Genomic DNA, 20,822 nt, shown 5'->3' on the forward strand with positions numbered 1-20,822 from the left:
GGAGCTATGGGCACCTATATGGGCAAGGAAAAGGAAATTGTATTAGCATTGAACACTGGTGAAAGCAGATCTGGCAGGACAAATGTGGTGCTGATACCCACACTGGTAACTGGATGTCAATGAACTGAAATGGGTGCAGAGAAGAGTAACAAAAATGATCCAAATGCTGGAAAAAAAATAGTATGAAGACTTAGAGAACTCAATCTGTTTAGCTTATTAAATAAGATCAAGGGGATGAGAGCAGTGTAATGTATAGGATTCTTCCTGGTTAGAAACTGGGTACTAAAATGGTTCTGTGATTTAGCAGAGAAAAGAATAAAAAGAACAAATGTCTGAAGTTAAAGCCAAAGAAAATTCAAATGGGAAATATGAGTGGGGTTTTTTTTTAACACTAAGGATGATTAACCACTGGAACAGACTACAAAGAGAAGTGGTGGATTTGCCATTGCTTTCATTTTTAATGACTTCATTTTTTTTCTTCTCAAAAAGGACAAATGCAAACATTTTCCATCAATTATTTGCATTAGATGATTTGAACCAAGCTCAAATCTGACATCATATGAATTCTTCCCTGACGAGCCACTGCCATGATGAGCTTCCATCTTTATTGTGGCAAAATTGTCCTTTTCCTCAACTTGGCCATGGATAAGTAGAGAAATCTAAATCATAAATGGTGCAAATTCCATGGATTGTTTCCGTTACTGGAGGACCAGCATGAGGCTTGTCTGGTGAAGAATAAAGCTCGATCAGAAATGACATTCCCAGGGTGCACTGGAGCACGATATTCTTCTTCCTCAAGTGCTGGAGAAGGAAATCCACTTTTGCCAAGGCAGCAAGCTTGGTCCTCTGAGAGAAAAGGCACTTTTGCCAATAAAAAGGCTCATGAATGGGACCCAGATGTCCCAGGCAATATTGTTCTTAGTGATAATGAATTGCACATGCCTGGCACTCCCTGCCAACACCAAAGTTTCCAACAACTTCTCAGAGAGACACTGGCAACCCCCTTGCACAGGTGAGGGCAGGGATCCACAGGCTCATCCTGCACCAGGCTGGGCTTTGGGTGCTGTGAGGCCCCAGGTCCCACAGATGTCACTGAAATGACTGATGATCAGCTTCCCTGGAAAGCTGGGATGGGTTGGTGGCTGCTCCTGGGCAAGGAAGACACTGAACAGCAGTGGTCCCTTCTGAAAGTCTCAGCCAGAGTAGCACCAGAACAAGGACAAAATGGGAATGGGAACCCAGAAGTCTTGCAAACAAGTTTTCTCTTCTAGTCACTAAAGCATTGTGTTAGAGAGAGAGCTGTATCATGTCCTTTAATGACAAAAACTGTAAGAAGTAGGAATTCTACTAAAGATCCTTCATTTACTGTCTTCACACTTTCTGCTGGAAGGTGCTGCTGAGTGACCTTGACAATAAATTATCACCTGATATTCAGGTTGTGTGAATGTCAAGTGCAGCAGAGGGGAGAACCAGTGTTCTGTCAGCATACACACTATCAGGCTTTTATACATCTCCAGGGGAGAGGTATTGGTGCTTAGTAGCTATGAAAAAAGCAAATGAAGAGACAGGGATAGCTAGAAGAGAGGAAATAGGTACAGAACAGCATTGTACCATGATATAAACCAGAATTAATTTTTGGCTTTGATGCAGTACAGAGTTGGTCTCTCCATGTGAAGGTGTGAAGGAAAAAATAAGTGTAATATGAGAACTACTGATTTCACACATACAGGTAGTAACAGGACAAGGGAGAAAGAGGGTAGATTTTTTTTTTAACTGAGAGAGGGTAGACTTAGATCAGATGTTGGGAAAAGATTTTTCCCTGGGAGGGTGGGCAGGCCCTGGCACAGGGTGTCCAGAGCAGCTGTGGCTGCCCCTGGATCCCTGGAAGTGTCCAAGGCCGCTGGACAGGGCTTGGAGCAGCCTGGGCTAGTGGAAGGAGGCAGGGGTGGAACAGGATGAGCTTTGAGGTCCCTTCCCACCCAAACCATTCTGGGATTCCATGTTTCAAACCAGGTAAGTGGATGGGGACTAGAAGAGCTGAGCTGAGGGAAGGGCTCAGCAGACATGACAAATCCAGCAGTGGCACAGAGGAGATGGACACACAGCACAAACTAACTGCTAATGGCACGAGAACAATTTTTCCTAGAGTCCATTTGTTTGACCAGGCAGGCAAGGGTGAGGGCCAGGTCAGAGGCGTGTAGCTTCTCTTTTGCTCCCATTATGGGGCCAAAATGATTCCTGGAGGTTTCCAGGAGCCAAGGCTCCCTGTGGACCCAAACAAGGAAGGATCTGGGTTTTGACCTTGTTTGGTCTAACTTAAGAGGTTCTCTGCTATGTGATGGAAGTAAAACTACTTGAAGATTTTCTCTATCCAGGTCCCTCATTACAGGACAAACCTCTCTACTGCTTGGCCTGTTTTGGAAAGTTCACTCTGGCTCTGTGTCCCACACACATCCCAGCACCTCTGCTGAGAGCTCCTTTGGTGACAGAAGGGAAGAAGGGAACTGCAGCCCACTGCAGAGATGTGGCAGCAAGGACACATCTGCAGCACGGGGGATTTCCTGGCTATGAAAGATTTTAGAACACCTCTGGAGAGTGGGACTGAAAGAGGTGCTGTGATTCCTGGCTTGAGACTTCTTACTGAATTCAGCTGACAGAGGAAATGAGGGACACTACTGAGAACTGTTGTCAGACACTTCATTGGACTGTCAGCACAGCAGCATGGGGGTTTCAGATGCTGACTGCTGAATGAAAAATCTCTTTTGCTCAAGAAAGATGATGATTTTTGTAAAGCAACCTTTACTTCATACAAACCATCAGCTGAAAAGTATTCAAGATTATTTCTGTGTGCAGATACTAAGATACATGTGGTTCTGAATAGATCAGACTGGAAGGTAACCAGCTATTCCCATGAAGTATCCTGATCAAATATCCACCTCTCTTCTGCCATCAAAGCACAGTGCCAGCACCCCAGCTCATGAAGCCTTGTTATTAAAGCTGGGAAAGGATGGTGCCAGTTACAGAAATTCATGGATTTCATGATGAGTGATGTACATGGGGCTCTGCTCACTGAACAGCCTGCAGCTCTAGTTTGAAGCCTGCAGCAGCAATAGATGGGAATAAGATCAGGGAATTCCTCAGCAAAGGTGTCATTTATTAGCAGACACCGAACCTTTAAAGCATTCCAGATTGAGGCTGGGATTCTCTGATGTCAGTGCTTGTGGCGATGCAGGATGGTGAAATGGTTCTGCCCAGGGCACAAGGGGTGTTGGGGAGGAACAGCACAGCTGCACCTGGGAGGCTCCTGCCCTCAGCCATGGTTATTCATGGCCAGTCATGGCCAGTCATGGCCAGTCATGGTCAGTCATGGCCAGTCATGGCCAGCCATGGTCAGCCATGGTCAGTCATGGTCGGCCATGGTCAGTCATGGCCAGTCATGGCCAGTCATGGTCAGCCATGGTCAGTCATGGTCAACCATGGTCAGCTGTGGTCAGTCACGGTCAGTCATGGTCAGTCATGGTCAGTCATGGTCACCTGTGGTCATCCATGGTCAGTCACGGTCATCCATGGTCAGTAATGGTCAGTAATGGTCAGTCATGGTCAGCCATGGTCAGTAATGGTCAGGAATGGTCAGCCATGTCCCGCTGAGTCCCTGAGTCCTGACCAGGCTGTTCAGGAGGGTTCCCCTGTGCCCAGCCCCTCTGCCCTTGCCCTTCTCCTCAGGGGCTCATTCTAGCCCTGGGGCTGGGAGTTTCCAGGTGTTAGCAGCAGCCGTCAGATCCATCTACCTGCAAACCCAGACTGTTGCAGAGAAAGGCACACAGGCCATCTGCACCCTGCTGGGGAATGCCTTCTCTCCAGCTTGGCTGCCTTTTGGGAACATTTGCTTGTCAGCTTGGTGGGTGAGTCTGGAGCAGGGACATGTCCCTGCTTGGGACACAGGAGGGACACTGGGTGACTTTCCACTGGTGAAGTGTTGACAAGGGCTTGCATGGAAGCATGGGAGAGATTTATGGGGCCAGTTCTGCCAAACACTTGTGATCCCACAAAAATGCAGCATCGTGTCCCACAGAGCCTGGCAGGATCACACATGTGTTCCCTTCCAATTGTGTGTGGTGGGATATTATTCCCTCCCTTGTGACCTAATGGTCAATGACTTTTATTTCTCAAGCCTGCCTGGTTAATTAAGCAGTTGCTCCTTGCCCACAGTATGGGATGAGCCAGAATGAAAGCAGCATGCTTTGGAGGCTGAAATGAAACCCCAAATGTCAGCTCACCCGCTGAGTGAGCTATTAAAGCTGACTGAAGTGGTTGCATTATGGTGGCCAGGGGTTGCCTTAGAGAATGAGCACTGTTGTGGGTGAAAACTACTTTTTTGATTTTTCTCAAGTTGCTTTTTGCTTTTCTCCTAAATAAGCCTTTATGCTTTGTCTAAACAGATGAATTTGATGCTTAATAAAACTCTGAACTGTACTTTGTCCAAGCACTTTCCATGCTGGATGGTCTCAGTAAACACTTTAAATTTTGAAAGGGAAATAATTGCTAACTTTCACTAAGGCACTACATGCTGAGGTTACTTAACACTCTGCTATCAGTACAAATTACCAAACTAGAGGTGGCATTTTGTGTGGATAGAGGAGCTCTAAAGCATTTGGCAATCACACCCGAACTTGCTAATCAACACCAAAGAAGTAATAAGCATCTAATTTGCACATGTGAAGTTCCTTTTAAAGGGAAGATAATCTGTTGATAGAAAGGATGCCCCTCCCGAGCAGCTGCCAGAGGGATCAGTTCCCTTCTGCCGGAGGTTGTGGCTGCTTTGGTGTCTCACTGCCCATGGAGGGAGCGTTTCCATCCCGGAGCAGCGCTGCTCTCCCCAGCGAGCGTTTCCATCCCGGAGCAGCGCTGCTCTCCCCAGCGAGCGTTTCCATCCCGGAGCAGCGCTGCTCTCCCCAGCGAGCGTTTCCATCCCGGAGCAGCGCTGCTCTCCCCAGCGAGCGTTTCCATCCCGGAGCAGAGCTGCTCTCCCCAGCGCTCCCTACGCTGCTGGGAGATGCTTACAACGCGAACTGGACAGCAACCACCGCAGAACATCTGACCTGCAGATGTACCACACTCATGCAAATAAGCAGGCACTGGCTTGGACAAGGTGTTGACGTTAGACCTTTGGTTTAAAATCGTATTTGGTAGTAAAAGGGGATAGGGGAGGAGAGGGAGTGAGCTGGTATGTTTTCCAAGAAGTTAAAATATGACTTTTTTGACCTGACTGCAGATTGTTGCAATTTAATTATTTTTTTCATGTTGCTAGAAATTCCTGTAGTTTTAACACAGGGATTGGAGGGAGAAAAAAAAAATAAGAAGGTTTTTGTTGCTTGAGTCTTCAAGGAAAATAATCTGGTTTCTGTTTCCAGTTACTGATTTTTTTTTAATACATAACATTTCCTGAATTATATCAGGGAGCTTTCTAGCTCTTTGCTGAAAACTGGGGAAAATATGACAAAAATCAAAAGAGGCAAATTTAGCATTTCACATCAAATGAGGGGGAACAAACCCTCTGCCCCTAACCCTGGGGGGATTCCTGCAGGAGGAGGAGCCCCTGGGCAGCACCTTGTCCCAGCCAAGGGAATAAGAAGAGGAGGAGGCTTACAGCACCACGAGGCTGCTGAGGTTCTGGAAGGCGAAATCGGGGATGTGCCAGATCTGGTTGAGGGCCAGGGTCATGGCCTGCAGCGCTGGCAGGTGGTTCAGGGCGCGCACGGGGATCTCCGTCAGCGCGTTATCGTCCAGCCACAGGTGACGCAGGGAGAGCAGCCCCTCAAAGCTCCTGTCGGGCACCACGGAGATGAGGTTTGCATCCAGGCGGCTGGGTGGGAGAGAAACAGGGCAGGGTTCAGTGAAAGCCCTTCCCCAGGTGTTATGCAAAGGGAGCGGGATGGATTGATGGCCAGGGAGATTGGATTGGGCTGTAAATAGTCATTAACATGAGAAGGTGTCGGTGATGCTCCCACCTCTCCTGGGAGATGTCTGCCTGTGGAAACCCAGGGCACTGGGAACATTTCTCTGTCTGCTCTGGGGTGCCCTGACACCCAGGGGAGCTCTGACTTTGACCCTCATTCATGGAGAAAGTTTCCCAGACTTCAAGATAGACTGGAATCCACAAAAGTGTGAAATAGATTCTAGAGAGCAGTGTAGGTGTGTCACTGGGTGAGAAATGGAGGGTTTGGGATTTTTAGTATGTTGTGGATGGAAGCAAGATGGAGGGCACAGGGTGCTGTCCAGTGTTTCTTCTTCATTCTTCTTCTTCCTTCTTCTCCATGGGTTTGGGTGGCATTTTGTAACTGGGCAGAAAAGTCCCCACTGGTGGCTCTATGGGATCAATTATTGGGTTAAAAGTGAAAATAATCCAGGTGTCAGTTCTTAATTGGATAGTTTAGTTTTAAAAGACCTTGGAACAAGAGATTGTTGGCCATTTTGTGCTTTCTAATGAAAAGCTGCCAAACTTACAGTAGTGAGGCTGTTCTACTGATCAGAAATAATGAACACCTGAGTCTGAACATGAACAATCATCTCAAGTGCTTTCAGCCCAGACCCAGAGAAACTGATATCTGCCCACCGCCAAGTGGTACCTCAGGTTTTGTCTTTTAAATTTTTCAGGTTCTGTTCTGCTTTAGTGAGTGGATCTGAGCTTCATATAAAGGGATGGTGAGCTCTCTGCACAGAATAGGGAGACAAAACAATTCCTTCTCTAGCTGGGGACCAAGGACAAATGATCCAAATCTCAGGTCCAAGAGCACAAACAACATGGGCTGAAGAGAGAAAACCAAGAAGGATGGGACTGCATGGGCTGGAGCTGTAATTGGACAATTAGCTCCAATATGTAAATGGACCAAACCTTATAAAAGTGAGAGACCCCGTGACCGGTCGTGCATTTTGTGACCATTTTGATTCACCTGGGGTGCAGCCCTGGCTGGGCTCTTGTGCTGCCCAAGGCGGCTCCATTGAGGCCTCCTAATAAATCCCTGCTTTATTCTTTAGCTCTGTCCAGTCTCTGTTCTAGGTCAGCCTTCTCAAGGCATCACAAGGGCCATCCCTCCTTGATGCTCATTTGGTGCTGCCAGCTGATGGCAGTTTCTGAAGCCCCATGGTTGGGCTGAGTCCCTCCAGGTGGGCCCTGGGCTCGCAGCCACCCCGAACTCGGAGCATCACAGCTGCATCTCCTGGGCTGTGCTTGCCATGGATCTGCCTGAGCAGCGCCAGCCCAGGCTCACACCCACGGGTGTGCAGGACACCAGGCCAGGAGCCACAGCCTCATTCCAGAAAGAAATGGGAAATGTGGCACAGCCCTGCTTGGGGTCCTGTGTGGGATCCCAGCCACCAGGGGCACCTGTGCAGGAGTCAGACCCAGTGTCACAGGGCAGGAGCTGAGCCTGTGCTCTGCTATCACACCTTTGGGCCTGTCCTCCCCTCCATTTGCCAGTTGCTTCTTTTTAATCACCATGGAAAGCTTAAGGCTGTTGAATTTGAGGTTTAATTTGCTGAGAAATTTTAATTTTGAACAGTTGTTTTTGTTTCAAAATAGAATGACAAGCCAAAAATATTAAGGTTATTATGAAAAAAACTTTAAAACTTGGTTTGGGAATCATCTCTCTAAAGACCTTTTGTTGCAATGATGGTGAGCAGGATACAATGTGTTATCTGTAGATTTTGAAACCAAATTATAAGAGGAAAATACTTCACATTTGGACGAAATACCAGGAACCAATTATACAAAATTTTAATTTCCATACACAGCCAACAGAGGTTATTTCATTTTTCCAAGCTATCTAAAGCAGAGATCTTTGAATTCAAATTGCAAAGAGGAAGCACTTTGTCTCTTATCAAAGCATGAGAAAGGAAGTTAACAGAGCTGTCATGGCCCAGCCTCAAATCAATGATCCTCCAGAAAGGAATGTGGTAAAGAAATTAGTATTCTTGACTATAGAAAGCAATATTTTTTATGAAAGTTGAACTCTAGAGCAAACCCCCAGAAACTGTTACCCCCCCAGATACAACCCTTCCTCAAAGAGCCCCAACATTTCTTAATTCACAGAACACTGCAGTAACTGCAGGAGACCAGGGCCCCATCACGAGTGGGAGAGGGGAGAGGCTGGGTGCAAGCCTTGCTTTCTGCACAGGGGTGTGGGTGGTATTTCCTGGGGAAAATTCTCAGATAATCCTGGGAAACAAACCTTCCCTACACCACAGAAAGAAGCATTTCCTGCCCTGGCTGGACAAATCTGGAGATTTGTACCTGGTTAAGAATTGCAGTCAAACCTTCCTGAGATCTTCAGAAAAATGTCCTTGAAATGCAAAGTACAAGCTCTGGTTCAGCACCACCTTAGACTGGAATGATAACTCAGGGTGGGTTAAACCCCTGTTCCATTACCCCCATTCTTCCACATTAATGCATTAACCCCAGAGGGTGGGCAGGCCCTGGCACAGGTGCCCAGAGCAGCTGTGGCTGCCCTGGAAGTGTCCAAGGCCAGGCTGGACAGGGCTTGGAGCAGCCTGGGACAGTGGAAGGTGTCCCTGCCCAGGGCAGGGGATGGAACTGGATGGGTTTGAGGTCCCTTCCAACCCAAACCATTCTGGGATTCTGTGATTCATTCTGTGATTAATTCTGTGATTCAGTTCAGTTGAGAGGATCACAAAAGCACATCACACTCAAAGCTCCACTCCACAGGTTTTGTGTCCTTGCTCAGAGGGCCAACACAAGACAATGGATTTTGATTTTTCCTGTTGAGAGAGTGGGCACTGCAAGTTCTGCCCCAATTTACTTACTGCCCCCCCAACTATAAACAAATCAGAGAATAACATCATTCATCTTCTTGAGACAACAACTCCAAAGAATAAAGATCAGAAAAGCAAACCCTTCAGCAGCTCAGAGTAAGGCTAGGGATCCTATTGGAAAATTTCATCAAAATGTTTTGGGACAAACAAGAACGTTTTGAGCAAAATTAAACATTCTGCACGAAATGTTAATTTTTGCTTATTTTTTTCCATTCCTTCTTCAGCATAAGAATTCTGTTAGGTTTTGGCATCCTAAACTGTTAAAATAATTTTTTAAAAAAGCAGCACTGCTTTTTTTCCCCCAGAGATATTCTTTCATCCAAATCCCTATAAGTTTAATCAAAATTGTTTTAAAGTGAATGCTCAGTTTCAAGTTTAATTTATTAAAGAAAAGATGATGAAAATACCCATGAGAATAGTTTAGTTATAATTTCTCAGACCCAAACTAAGCTTTCAGAAATGGAGATGCTAAACCAGAGCCAGGAGCTCGTACACCAGGCTGGGCTGGGACAGGGATGGGGACAGGGATGGGGACAGGAACAGGGACAGGAACAGAGACAGGGCAGAGACAGGGACAGGAGCAGGGACAGGGACAAGGGAGCGAGGTGGAGCCCATGGCTGTCCAACTTTCCATCCCACTTTGCTCATGAGCTCCTGAGTCTGACCCACAGAGGAGTTTGGTTTGTCATGGTGCCCCAGGACTTGGGGAAAGCATGAATGGGCTTTGCTCTGTGGCTGTTTAGCAACACCCAGGAAAGGCCCTTTTCCCCCTAGGGATGTCCATGGGTATGAGGAGTGCAGCACGGGTCCTTGGTGGAGGTTTTTGAGTGCTTGGATCCATCCAAAGAGTTTGTTAACAAACTCCTGGATGGCTTCTGGCTGTGGACATGCTGCAGCCTCGTGTGTCCACAGCTCTGTGCCTGCACAGCTCACTGCCAGTGAGAGGTCACCCCTGCAGGGCTCAGAGAACCCCAGCTCTGCTGCTCCCCAGCTCTGCAGGGCTGCCTGGGGACCTCCTGGCCAGGTGGGACGTGTGGCAGCTGACTGTAGGAGTGCCAGGGGGTAGGACAGTGGGGACAGACAGAGACCAGAGACCTCTGCAGCCAGGCCTTGGAACTTGTGGGTTACTGCAAAGGGCCTGGGGGCAGGGCCCTGCTGGGAGCTGCCAGCCACAGCTCAGAGCAGCCCCAGAGAGGAGCCCCAAAGAGAGAGAGAGCAAAAGAGAAAGGACAAAGTTCTCTTGACAATACAATAAATCCTCTTCTGTGCTGAATATTCTTATTCTCACTGACCAATTTAGTCCAAGACACAAATCCTAGAGCATTTACATACAGCCTATAAGAATCATTCCATTACCACACTGTGTAACATTTTAAACCCTAAAAACTCCTCTCTGGGCCCTTCTGCCAGGCCAGCAGGGTCTGCTCTGCCCCTTGGAGCTGTCTGCAAGCACAGGGTGTTGCTCCATCCAAAGGGGATTGCCTTCAGCCAGCCACACCATTGTTTGCCAGGTGTTCAGTAACTGAGGGATCTCAGAGCTGCTTTCATTTCAATCTCACTTATAGTTTCCATATTCTCAAAACATTTTGCTGGGCAATCATATTTATAAGGCTTTCCTGTCTCACCTTCCCCAACATCTGTCCATGAGACACTCTCTGGAGTGACTCTCTGGAGTCACTTCTGGGGAGGTGTTGGGAAGCTCCAGCCATGTGATTACTGTCAGTCTGCTCCAGAGCGTGGAGATCAGAGCTCAGATTCCTCAGTGGAGCAAAAGGGAGACTTTCTGCTGGTACAATGAGCTGGACCTGAGAATCAGCAGCCTGCTTGGACCACAGCACAGCAAGATGTACCTATCTGGAGCCAGGTAAGCTAAAATGAGGAACAAGGCAGTGCCCAGGTGAAGGCACTTCACGTGCAGCATGATGGGCAGGACTCCTTACCGCCCTTGCAGCGCTGCTGAGGGGACATGGGCTCAGTGACAGCTGCATTCCTGGCACCAAGGGATGCTTAACTGCTCCTCAGGGAGCTGCTGGCTCTTTCTGCAATAGATGTGCATTCTTTCTAATAAAAGCTGTGCATGTGGGGATTGCTAATTGCTATGGCTTTCAGACAGCTCTCCACTCTCTTCTGGAAGCAGAAAAGCTGAAGTTCTTGGCACAGAGTTGTTAGTAATTATATCAATTATACTAAACAAAAACCAACCCAACAGTTCTCTCCTTTCTTCAGTGTGTGACTCTGGCTCCGTAAGTGTTTTGTGTTATGATTTATACCTGAGGTAATTGGGCTGATTAGTGGGTAAATGAGACAGCACAGGCCAGGGCTGGCTCCTCACCTTCCACGGAGATGTTTTAATCTTTGTTTCACCAAATCACTCAGTTGGTTTTCCCTGCAAGCTTTAACCCTTTGCTTGCTTGCAGAGGAAGATGCCTCTGGCAGAGCTGCTGGATGGCTCAGGAGAGGAGCTCATCCCACGCCTGCTCTGAGCAGTGCTGTGGGTCTGGACAGAGGATCACACACAGGGACTCCAGATGTCAGCATGGCCAAGGCTTCCAAATGACTTAATGGGATCAAGCAAGGCTCTGCAGAGTGCTGGCCTGTCTGTTGCATGCAGAAGGAGGTGATTTTAAGTGGGACATTCAAGAACAACAGCAGCTGCTGAAAGTTTCTAGCTAGCTCTAGAGCTGCATCTGCTGCTGAGAGTTACAGGGTGTTTATATGACTCCATCATGACACTGACTTAAGTCCTACAAGTGCCTGCAGTCACCTCAGACCTGAGGACTACAGGGGTAGTGAGAGAGGGAGCTGCCTGGAAGGACATCCACAGTCCACTGCTCTGAGGCAGCTTTTCTCTGAGCAGTTGTTCACATCTGTGCAGAGCCAGGGTGAGAGGACCAGGTCAGCTCCAAATGTGAGTGTGCCTCAGCTTGCCAGTTGCTTCCTTTGCTGCTGCAGGGGAGTGACAGCCCTGGGGAGGCAGAGGAACCATGTGGGATGGGAAAGGGAAGTGTTTCCTTGGGCAGGACTGTTTCAGGTCAGCTTCATACTGAGTTCCAGGGCTAAGGGCCCAACATGCCTTGGAAGAGCCCCTTCATTGCTTGTGCTGTCTGTGTTTGAGAAATGCTTGTGGAGAAATCAACTGCCTTCTTGTCAGGAGCAGTCCAGAGAGGATGGTGGCATCAGGAACACTTCTAGAAGGAACCAGGCAAATAGGGAAGTCCTTTTCTAAGGAGAAAAGGTCAGGAGTGGGAGATTCCTCCTTTCCAATGGGCAGAAGACAAGCCAATGCCAGCAGTGCAGCCACTGGGGAGGTCTGGCAGGGGTGGGGTCTGTGCAGTCCTCAGTGCAGTGAGGGAGTGAGGTTTGTGTTAATCCAGAGCTGATCTGACATCTTCCATTTTCTGTGTCACAGACCCAGCAGTTTCTGAGAACTGTCTTTTCCCAAAAAATGCTTCCAGAGTGTTTCAGAGGATGTACAAGTGTGTTTCTGAGCTGTTGGTAACATAACTGGCAGAATAACCAGGGGATAACCAGAACCAGCCTCTCTGTTCCCTAAAAGATGTGGTGCAAATCTCAGCCTATGACTGACAGAAGCAAATTTGCCCATCTTTTACCATTTCCTTCTGGCTGTGAAGCATTTACAGGGGAGCTGCTGCCTGGAAACCAACAGAAGTGCTCAATACCATGCTGTCAGGACACGTCCCAGATTTTGCTGCTGTTTTTTCCTTCCTCACACACATCAGAGCCAGTGAGAGCTGTCTGTCTGCATGTCTTAGGCCCCTGCTGTGCAGTAACTGGCCTGCAGCACAGTCTGGGATGTTCCCTACAGCCCAGTCACCACAGGGCACTGGCACCTCAAACTCCAGCCCATCCTCACAGCATTTTTTGCAACACCTTGGGCTCTTATCTCCCTTGATAAAGCTGGAGGAGACTTGCCATACACAGCACTGAGTGGTGCAGGGCTGGGCCGTGCTCTCTCCAGACCAGGGAGCTCCTCTGTGGGTCCCTGTGCACAGCAGACCACAGCACACAAAGAAAGGACATTCTGGAGGGAGAGCTGTGCTCATTGGAGGTGTGAGGGCTGAGCCAGCAGCACGGTGAGGAAGCACTGGCTGCCCAGCCCTGCCATCCCACCCCAGGGACACCAGAGAGGAGCTCCTGTCTCCCGGGCCCCAGTGCACACGTGTGTCAGCTGAACAGAGCTGAGCTCACCAGAAATGTCTAATTGGTGCCTCCAGGCAATCGTGTCTCTCTTCCTGTCTGAGTTTATCTTGAAAGGCTCGATTGAGTTACCTCCTCTCCCATAATAGGATCTGAGTTCCTTGTAGTAACATAAGAAGGAGATGATGTCATTGCAGCTCCACTTCTCCTATAACTTACTAATAACTGGGGCCAACACTCAGCTCCCTTCTCAGGCAGAGCTCCCACACTGAGTCAGTAGCTGCCTGGGGAGCCCCAGGAGCTGCTGTGCCTGGAGCTGAGGGCACGGCCAGGGAGGGCTCTGGGGTTACCCTGCCCGAGGGCACTCTGTCCCCACTGCCACACTGCCAGCCCCACTCGTGCTGCTCCTTGTGCCTGCTCAGCCCTTCTGGGGCCTGACATGCAGAGGCAGCAGGCTCTGTGTCCCTGAGCCTGCCCAAGGAACCCAGGGGAGGAGCAGGGAGGGTTCTTCTATCAACTGATACCAGCTGGGAGAGGACAAAGGCAGCCAGGGACTGCAGAGCTCACCTGGAAGGGGAAAACTGGGTTAAATTTCTGCCTGCCTGCCTCTTGTGTATTTGCTGCCATAATGAATCGGAGATTCAGTGGGGAAATGGAGCTTTGGGGTGGTCCCAGAGGAGGCCATGCTGAGGGCTGGAGCCCTCCTGTTCTGGAAACAGGCTGAGAGCTGGGGCTGCTCAGCCTGGAGAAGAGAAGGCTCTGGGGAAACCTCAGAGCTCCCTCCTGTGCCTTAAAAGGGCCTATGAGCAAGATGGGGACAGACTTTAGAGTAGGATCTGTAGCAATAGGACAAGGGGTGATGGTTTTAAACCAAAAGAAGGGAGATTCAGACTAGATAGATATAAGGAAGAATTTTCTTGCAGTAAGATGGTGAAACACTAACACAAGCTGGTCAGAGAAGTGTCCCTTCCCTGGAAACATTCAGGACTGGATGGGGCTCTGAGCAGCCTGGTGTAGTTGAAGATGTCCCTGCTCATTGCAGGGGATTGGACTAGGTGACCTTTAAAGGTCACTTTCAACCCAAAGCATTCTATGATTCTGTGAATGACACATTATTGCCTCGTAGGCCAGCTCCTCCACCTGGCATCCCTGCTGTGCCACAGGAAGACTCTCAGCCCTCCAGCAAGACTCACAAGTGGTGCCTGGCTCCATTTCCAGCTGGAAACTTGTGAAAACCATCCCAGGCAGTGAATGGAGGTTCGAGACACAAACATGTTTGCAGTTGGCTGTGGAACAGGACCTGGTGAGAAAGTTTGCAGGGCTCTGTTTGGGCTGCAGTGAGTCTTCCCTCCTGACTCAATGGGGCATGTTTTTGTGGGAAGCTCTCCACCAGGGATGCTCAGGAAATGAAATCAGAGCACTACCTAGACTCCACACAAAGTGTCTTTGGTGTAGACAAGAGGGCTTTGTTATCCCCAGTTGCAAACACCTCCAAAACCCCTCGGGTCAGAACGGTGCAGGAAGGATTGCCAAAATCTCTGTGCAGCTACAGAAACTGCTGAAAGCTGGGCAGCTGTGCCAGCTCCCCGACCAGCCTCTCCCCAGGCCCTGGCACTGCCCCCTTGGCCATGGTGCCAGGCACAGGGGAATGGAGGAGGTTCAGGAGGCAGCTGGAGGCTGAGCAGAGTGGCTCAAAGCTCACCAAGCAGCAGGGCCTGCATGGGAACCGTGGGGTTTGTCAGGCACAGGGCAGCTGGGAAAGAGAAGGGAGAGCAGCTCTTGGGACAGAAGGAACAGGAGATGCTGTGCTCTGGGGAGAGAGGCTCTGAACAGATCTGGGCACACTTGGTGTGCCTAGATCTGGGGCCCTCAGCAAAGGAACACACGGCTCTGCTCGTGTGGGTCCAGAGGAGCCCATGGAGATGGTCCAAGGGCTGGAGCCCCTCTGCTCTGGAGCCAGGCTGGGAGAGCTGGGGGTGCTCACCTGGAGAAGAGAAGGCTCCACGGACACCTCAGAGCCCCTTCCAGGGCCTAAAGTGTCTCCAGAAGAGCTGGAAAGGGACTTGGGACAAAAGATGCTGTGATAGGACACAGGGAATGGCTTCCCACTGGCAGAGGGCAGGGATGGATGGGATCTTGGAAAGGAATTCTTGGCTGTGAGGGTGGTGAGTGTGGCACAGGGTGCCCAGAGCAGCTGGGGCTGCTCAGTCCCTGGAGGTGTCCAAGACCAGGCTGGAGAGGGCTTGGAGCAGCCTGGTCAAGTGGAAGGTGTCCCTGCCATGACAGGGGGTGGAATGAGTTGAGCCTTAAGGTTTCTTTATGCACAAGCCATTCCAGGATTCCATGATTCTATGACAGATGTTGCCAGTTTAAGTGTGTCCATTCCTTGCTCCTCTCCCTATCTCCAGTTTGCCTGAAGCTCCTCTTGGTTTATCAGGAGTGGGTGAACCACAGCTCCTTACACATATGTGAGCTTACACACCAATGCTTGAACACCTGGGACCCATCTGCCTTTGGCACTGACATGGCTCTTGTCTGGATCAATGTTGTCTCTCATTTCCACTGAGTCATCACCAGGGACACACAGCATGGCCTGGGTGCTCATGTGGGTGAGTGAGCTCAGGTTCATGACATTTATGGGTTATGCCATGACGAAGGTTAATGGAAACATATTGGAACCTTCTTCATGACTTTATGAGGCAGGAGTGTGACTGTGAGCTGTGATTGTTATTTCTTCAGTGCTCACAATGTGCCCAGGACACACACTGGGGGCAGCCAAGGCAGCGTGTGCCTCTTCCTGAAAGCTCTTCCAGCCTGAGATGGGAGGTGACAGTGTGTTTGAGGAGTCAGTCAAGTTTCAGTCAAGTTTCAGTGTTTGTCAGAGGGACCTCTGCTTATTGAAAGGTGGGTTCTGCAGTCACTGCAGTGTGGGCAGAGAAAGGGGGAAACAATCTGGGGAGAAATGTGAGCACCAGGGGCCCTGCTGCACTGCCACAGTCAATAGAGAGAAGTTTGGAGGTGACTGCAGCACCTGGTGGGCACAGCCAGGCAGGAATAGTCACTGCCAAGCTGCTGGACAAGCACAGCTCCAAACACCTCCCTGTGCTGGGACCACTTCATTGGCAGCACAAGTATGAATTCTGGAGGTGCTGGGGTGTGGTACGGGAGTCCCTCACCATCCCCATCCCCATCCCATCCCCATCCCCATCCCCATCCCCATCCCCATCCCATCCCCATCCCCATCCCATCCCCATCCCCATCCCCATCCCCATCCCCATCCCCATCCCCAACCCCATCCCCATCCCATCACCATCCCATCCCATCCCCATCCCCATCCCCATCCCCATCCCATCCCCATCCCATCCCATCCCATCCCATCCCCATCCCATCCCATCCCCATCCCATCCCATCCCATCACCCATCCCCATCACCATTCCCATCCCCATCCCATCCCCATCCCCATCCCATCCCCATCCCCATCCCATCACCATTCCCATCCCCACCACCATGACCATCACCCCCTTCCAAGTGCTGCCAACCACCAGCTCAGTGAATGAGGAAATTAGAAAGTGAAGTCTCAAGAGAGAAGCTGACATCATGGACATGCTGGCCCCACTCAAGGTCATTGGGACCTGGATTACCTACTCTGCATGTTCCAGGAAAGGATTTCAAAAGAAAGAAAGGAAGCTGCTGCTTTTTACACATCGTGAGCACAGATGAGGCAGCTGATGCAGCTGGGGCAGTTTCTCTGTCTTGTATCTCCATACACTATCCTTGGAGGAGATGCCAATTCATGCAGACAGCTCTTTTTTCTGCATTATTTTCCAGTTCTTGACTGAATTTTGCTGACATTGCCTTTACATAAACTTCACAGCAACTCATTGCTGACAAACAGCAAGTAATGAATGAAAAACAAATGCAGCAAGGATTTGTTGTGGCACTGCTAAAGTGAACTGCTCCTTGAAGATGATACATTCAACAGCTTGTGTGTGGTCATTAAATCTTCCTCTTAAAAATGCCATTGAGACCATTGTACTGGGATAACCACATTGCATTTCATGGTTTTTTACTGCTGAGCAGAAAAGACTCTAATCTGACCAGCTGAGTTCTTCCTACTGACAGGAAAAATCCATGTCTGTGATGTACCACCAGCCATGCCTCCTTTCTGACTTGCTCTGAGAACAGCAGTTGCAGATTCAAATCCCTCCAGCTCTGGAGTGTAGAGAAATTCCTCCCTGTTTAGAGGGTAAGCTGCTCCTTGCATTTGTATTTTTTTGGGTGAGATGATCTCCTCTGATAGATTTCCCTGAGGGCTACACAAATGTGGCTGGGCCATGTGCGGGGGGCTTGGGGAGCAGAGGTGGTCAGCCCTGCTCTGATGGGGTGTGCCAGCTTGGGGGGCTGATTCTGCTGGATGAAAGTGAGGGGTGGGGACAGGGACATTTTTCTTTTGCCTTCCAAGTGCAGGAAAGCCACATCTCACCCAGCCTTATTCACACAGAACTTGAAATCAGTTATAGGGTCTTTCTATAGCCAGAAGAGAAAACCAGATTCCTCCAGAGAGTGATTCATCCCCCAGAGAGGGCTCTGAGATAAGAGATGATTCACCCTCTGCAGATGCTGATCATTTTCCACTGCTCCTGGGGTGAGGTAATATCTAGACAGCCACGGTCAGGGGAGACAAATCCACCTGGTTTGCCTGAGGGAGACGTGGGCACAGCAGAAACTTATCCAAAGTGAAGGAAGGTTGTGTAGTGAGGCCGTGCTGGTGACTCAGAAGAATTTGATCTCCTTCCTGGCAGTATTTTAGGATCCTCCACCATGAGGGAAGGATCCAGCAGCCCAGCCACAGCAGAGGCACAAAGACACCAGTCCCCTGGTCCCAGGCACTCAACATCCCAGCTACAAACCTGGCCCAGGGCTCTTTGGCTGATCTAAAGATCAGCCAAACACCATGGTAGCTGATCCCCCTGCTGTCACCTGTGGGCTGCAGGGAGCTGCTTCTGTGGTCCTAGCAAGAGCACAGTGACCAAGATACAGGTTTTGCCCCAATAAAAGGGAGTGATGCATGTTCTGCTAAGTGGTTTCATCAACTTTAGCTTTTGAAAATGCATTGCTGCTCATCATTGCAGTAAAAATGGTTTTCAGAGGTACTGGGGAGCACACTCTGAACAGCCTGGGGTGATGAGCTGAATGGCAGAGAAAGCTGCTGGAACAGGAAATAAGGTCCAGCCATGCACTTTGTTTCCCAGTCAGGGATACTCTTGAACCCAGACCTGGGATTTGGGTCAGGTCTAAATAAACAGAGGAATGAATCCAAAACTGGAATGTTGAACTGCATTTGTATTCCTAATGCACCTTTTTCTCCTCAAACCTGGTCTGATCTTGCTAAGCTATTGTTGCCAGTCCTAGTGACAAACACAGATCTCCAGGGGCAGCTCAGACTGGCTGGAGGGAAGAGCTGGGGCATGGCAGGTTGGAGGACAGCCCGAGGTACACAGAACCAGAAGAATGTTCTGTTCAAAGGCTGTGCCAAAAAGCAGTAATTCCTCTGGATTTGCTTTATCACTGATGGATCAAATGATGAGAAGTGGCTTCAGGAGAAGACATCATTCCCTTCTAGGGACATCAGCCCACCTGAAACAAAGTTGTATCATCTCTTCCCTGTCTGGCCACTGTGCCATTTTCAGGTGACTCCCAGGCTGTGCAACCTGTACCTGGGAGGTGGGATTATGGCAGTGCAGCCAGAGAGGCTCCTGCTTCCATACAGCTTTGAGGAACACTAGCAGCAACCAAACTTCAGCAAAGACTCACCACACCACATCAGTGCCTGAAAATTCACTTCAGTGCATCCAGATGTGCGGCACATCTGCCTGCAGTGGTCACTTGAATGTGGTGAATGTCTGCTCTTGGACCCTCCCAGCCTATCTCCTTTGGCGAAACATCATTAAAGCCTGAAGTGCCAAAATGGAGATCAGGCTTGTGAAAACAGGAGTGGGGACAGAGCTCCCTGACTCGGCTCTGCTGCTGTGCAGAGCTGGCTGATGGGAAGAGAGGCCTCAGGGAAAAGGGTATTTCAGAGCTGGGATGGGAAGGTTTTGAGCAGCCAGTGCCCTCACAAGTGGAAGGAAAGCATGCTGCTGACACTGTGATGCCCACCCTGGGCTCCTTTTCTTGCTGCAGAGGTGTCCGTAAGAGGGGAAATCCAAGGACCCGTGTGCTCAGCAGCAGCAGCACCAGGGAAACATTTGCAGTCACTTGGTTTCATCCCATCCTCATACACTCCATCAGAGCTACCTCACTGCTCTTCCCTGGCCTCCTTCTGTGCTCCAGAAAGACTCTGTAGACAGTAAATCAGAGCTGAGGTGGGCTTGCCACAAGAGAGCTCTGTTTCAGCAGAGCTGTTAGTCACTGCGGTGCTGTTCTGACTTTAGAGGAATCAGTTTGTGGCTTTTATCCCCTAAACAACCCATGGAAACAGCACCTTCCCCAAAGCTCACAGCATCACCTGGGATTTATAGAGAAGAATATTGCTATGAACAGCAAACTGTCAAATCTCAAACAGATCAAAGAAGTGAAATGAGGAATGAACAGACTGAGCTCTTCAGGCCATGTTGATTCCAAAGGAATTTTTTTCTTCCTTCTGTCATAAGAATTTATATGCTTGTGAGAATCTGATCTGGTGGGAAGAGCCTTCCTCCTTTGTCTACATCAAAGTCCACATGTTCTCAAATTGCTATAAGTCATTTTTTGCATTTTAATCTCTGGCCATATGTATGAAAATAATTACCTGCCTTAAGGGACAGGGGAGGAAGCAGCCTTTATTGCATTTCCACAGGAGTCCAAATGGTGGCAAACTGACGGGATGGAGGAAGTGGATTGTTTTAGTTAGAGTACAATTAACCTGTGTACAGGGAGTTACATGTCGGGCTGATTTAGCACTTAATGATTATGGGTCAAGTACAGCTGGAGTGAAATCAGAATATAATGGGAAATTACAGCTTTAGCAAACAGGAAGATGATTTCAGTATTTTTAAGAACAACATTTATGGCACAGTTTCTCCTCCAGACTGCATCCCCTCAGCTTATAAAGGCCAGATGAGCAAAGGACAGCACTGCTGTCACAGAAGGGTCACAAACAAGAAGGTGCCCTTGGTGGGGATGCTGCTGATGGGACCAGAGTGCTCCTCTGGGAGCCCCTGGCTGATTTCAACTGGAAACAGCAGGTTTGTGGCACAGTGGCAGGAGAATTCTGCAAATATTCCAGAGGGAGGCAAGAGTGTGGTGGAGAAATGGGAAATAAATGAGGGCAAGGCCAGATCACAGGGAATGGGGCTGCTGCATGCTGGTGCTGACAGTGGCTACCTCTGCACTGGCTGCACTAGCCACAGGGTAGCAGAGTGTGGTTGGCTGTAGGGGACTGGCACATGCTGGCAGAGAGGGAAGCAGTTACTTTTCTGCACACAGGAGGAGTTGCCAAGAGATAGAAGAAGATGGAGACCCAGTCACAGGTTGTTTTCCTGGATGCCATCAAGCCCAACAGCAAGAGAGTCAATCCTTATGGGATACAGAGCTAGGGAATGAACCACCAGGCTTGCCCCCAAGGCTTTGCCAGCAGAATGGAGCATCTTGCCAGGGGCATGAGAGAAAACCCAAAGTGCAGTGTGGAAAGGGGGTAAGGGGAGCTCAGTCTCATAGTGCAGGATCTTGAGGCTTTAACTCTTCTACCTGGGTAAATCTTACCTACCCCCCCAGGCTGGTACAGACAGCACTCACCCTGAGGAGCCAGACACATGTTAAACACCTTCCCAAAATGCTGATCTGCAAGAAACTCC

The 20,822-nt window shown here is 49.4% G+C and overlaps 1 protein-coding gene across 3 annotated transcripts in view; it reads right to left on the reverse strand.

Annotated features, from left to right (window-relative positions):
* Positions 1 to 20,822, reverse strand: part of LGR6 (leucine rich repeat containing G protein-coupled receptor 6) — a 164,801-nt gene that overhangs the window by 50,423 nt on the left and 93,556 nt on the right. For 2 of the 3 annotated variants that reach the window (XM_018922252.3, XM_009097410.4), the window contains exon 5: positions 5,648 to 5,863. The exons of the other annotated variant lie outside the window; for it this stretch is intronic. In XM_018922252.3, coding sequence (XP_018777797.3) covers positions 5,648 to 5,863 — 216 coding nt within the window. The remainder of the gene's footprint in view (positions 1 to 5,647; positions 5,864 to 20,822) is intronic. 3 annotated transcript variants of the gene reach the window in all.

Source organism: Serinus canaria, chromosome 26, assembly GCF_022539315.1.
Source record: "Serinus canaria isolate serCan28SL12 chromosome 26, serCan2020, whole genome shotgun sequence".
NCBI classification, from domain to species: domain Eukaryota; kingdom Metazoa; phylum Chordata; class Aves; order Passeriformes; family Fringillidae; genus Serinus; species Serinus canaria.